Here is a 794-nt window from a genome sequence, read left to right on the forward strand (position 1 = left end):
CAGGGGGGTGGGGACCCCCAGGTTCCACCACAGAGCTTCGCGGACCCAACGCCCCCACAGACCCCAGTGGAACCGCCCCCCTCTGCCCCCTTACAACCCACAGAGTCCCCGGACCCCCGTGGATCTCACGGATCCCAACGTCCCAAAGCCCCCGTCCCACTGACCCCAGCGTCCCCCACAGACTCCAACGGAACCCCACTGCCCCCCCAGAGCCCCACGGAACCCCACAGTGGACCCCAAAAGCACCCCCAACCCCTCTGCAGGGCTCCGTAGGGACCCCGGTCGCCCCACTGCTGCGTCCCCGATCCCACCGCCCCATTTTGGGGTCCCCTGACCTTGGCAAAGAATTTGATCTCCTGTTCTGGGGCGACTTCTCCACGCGGCCGCTGCTCACCACAGCCTCTGGGGGGGACATTGGGGGTCAGTGGGGGGGCATGGGGGGCTGCGGGGAGACATGGGGGGCCACGGGAGGGGGGGCATTGGGGTCCCCATACCCAGGTGGGCGATGAACTCCTGGGAGATGTCCATCCACCGCAGCAGCTGCTGCAGGAAGCCGTAGGCGAAGCGCTTCTCGATGGAGGACGTGTCCAACTCCATGTCCTTCAGCCCCCTGCGTAGGGTAAGGAGCGCTCAGCCCCCCCCCCCAAAAAGCCTCGAAGCCCCCGAATCCCCCGACCCCGAACCCACCGTGTGACGGCGTAGCCGTTCAGCTGCAGGAACTTGAGCAGCTCCTGCGCCTTCTCGCGGTCGCGCGCCTTCTCCTTGGCCGTCAGCGTGTCGTAGGGCACCAGCAG

General features: G+C 67.5%; 1 protein-coding gene across 1 annotated transcript; it reads right to left on the reverse strand.

Annotated features, from left to right (window-relative positions):
• Positions 1 to 332: 332 nt before the first annotated feature.
• On the reverse strand, positions 333 to 794 carry RYR1 (ryanodine receptor 1 (skeletal); the record flags this gene model as incomplete). Its single annotated transcript, NM_001303199.1, is given in 4 exon segments — positions 333 to 362; positions 365 to 402; positions 495 to 610; positions 688 to 794. Coding segments are annotated over 4 exon segments (291 nt in total), but the record flags the coding sequence as incomplete, so codon positions are not given.

The sequence above is a fragment of the Meleagris gallopavo genome, unplaced genomic scaffold (assembly GCF_000146605.3).
Source record: "Meleagris gallopavo isolate NT-WF06-2002-E0010 breed Aviagen turkey brand Nicholas breeding stock unplaced genomic scaffold, Turkey_5.1 ChrUn_random_7180001881474, whole genome shotgun sequence".
NCBI classification, from domain to species: domain Eukaryota; kingdom Metazoa; phylum Chordata; class Aves; order Galliformes; family Phasianidae; genus Meleagris; species Meleagris gallopavo.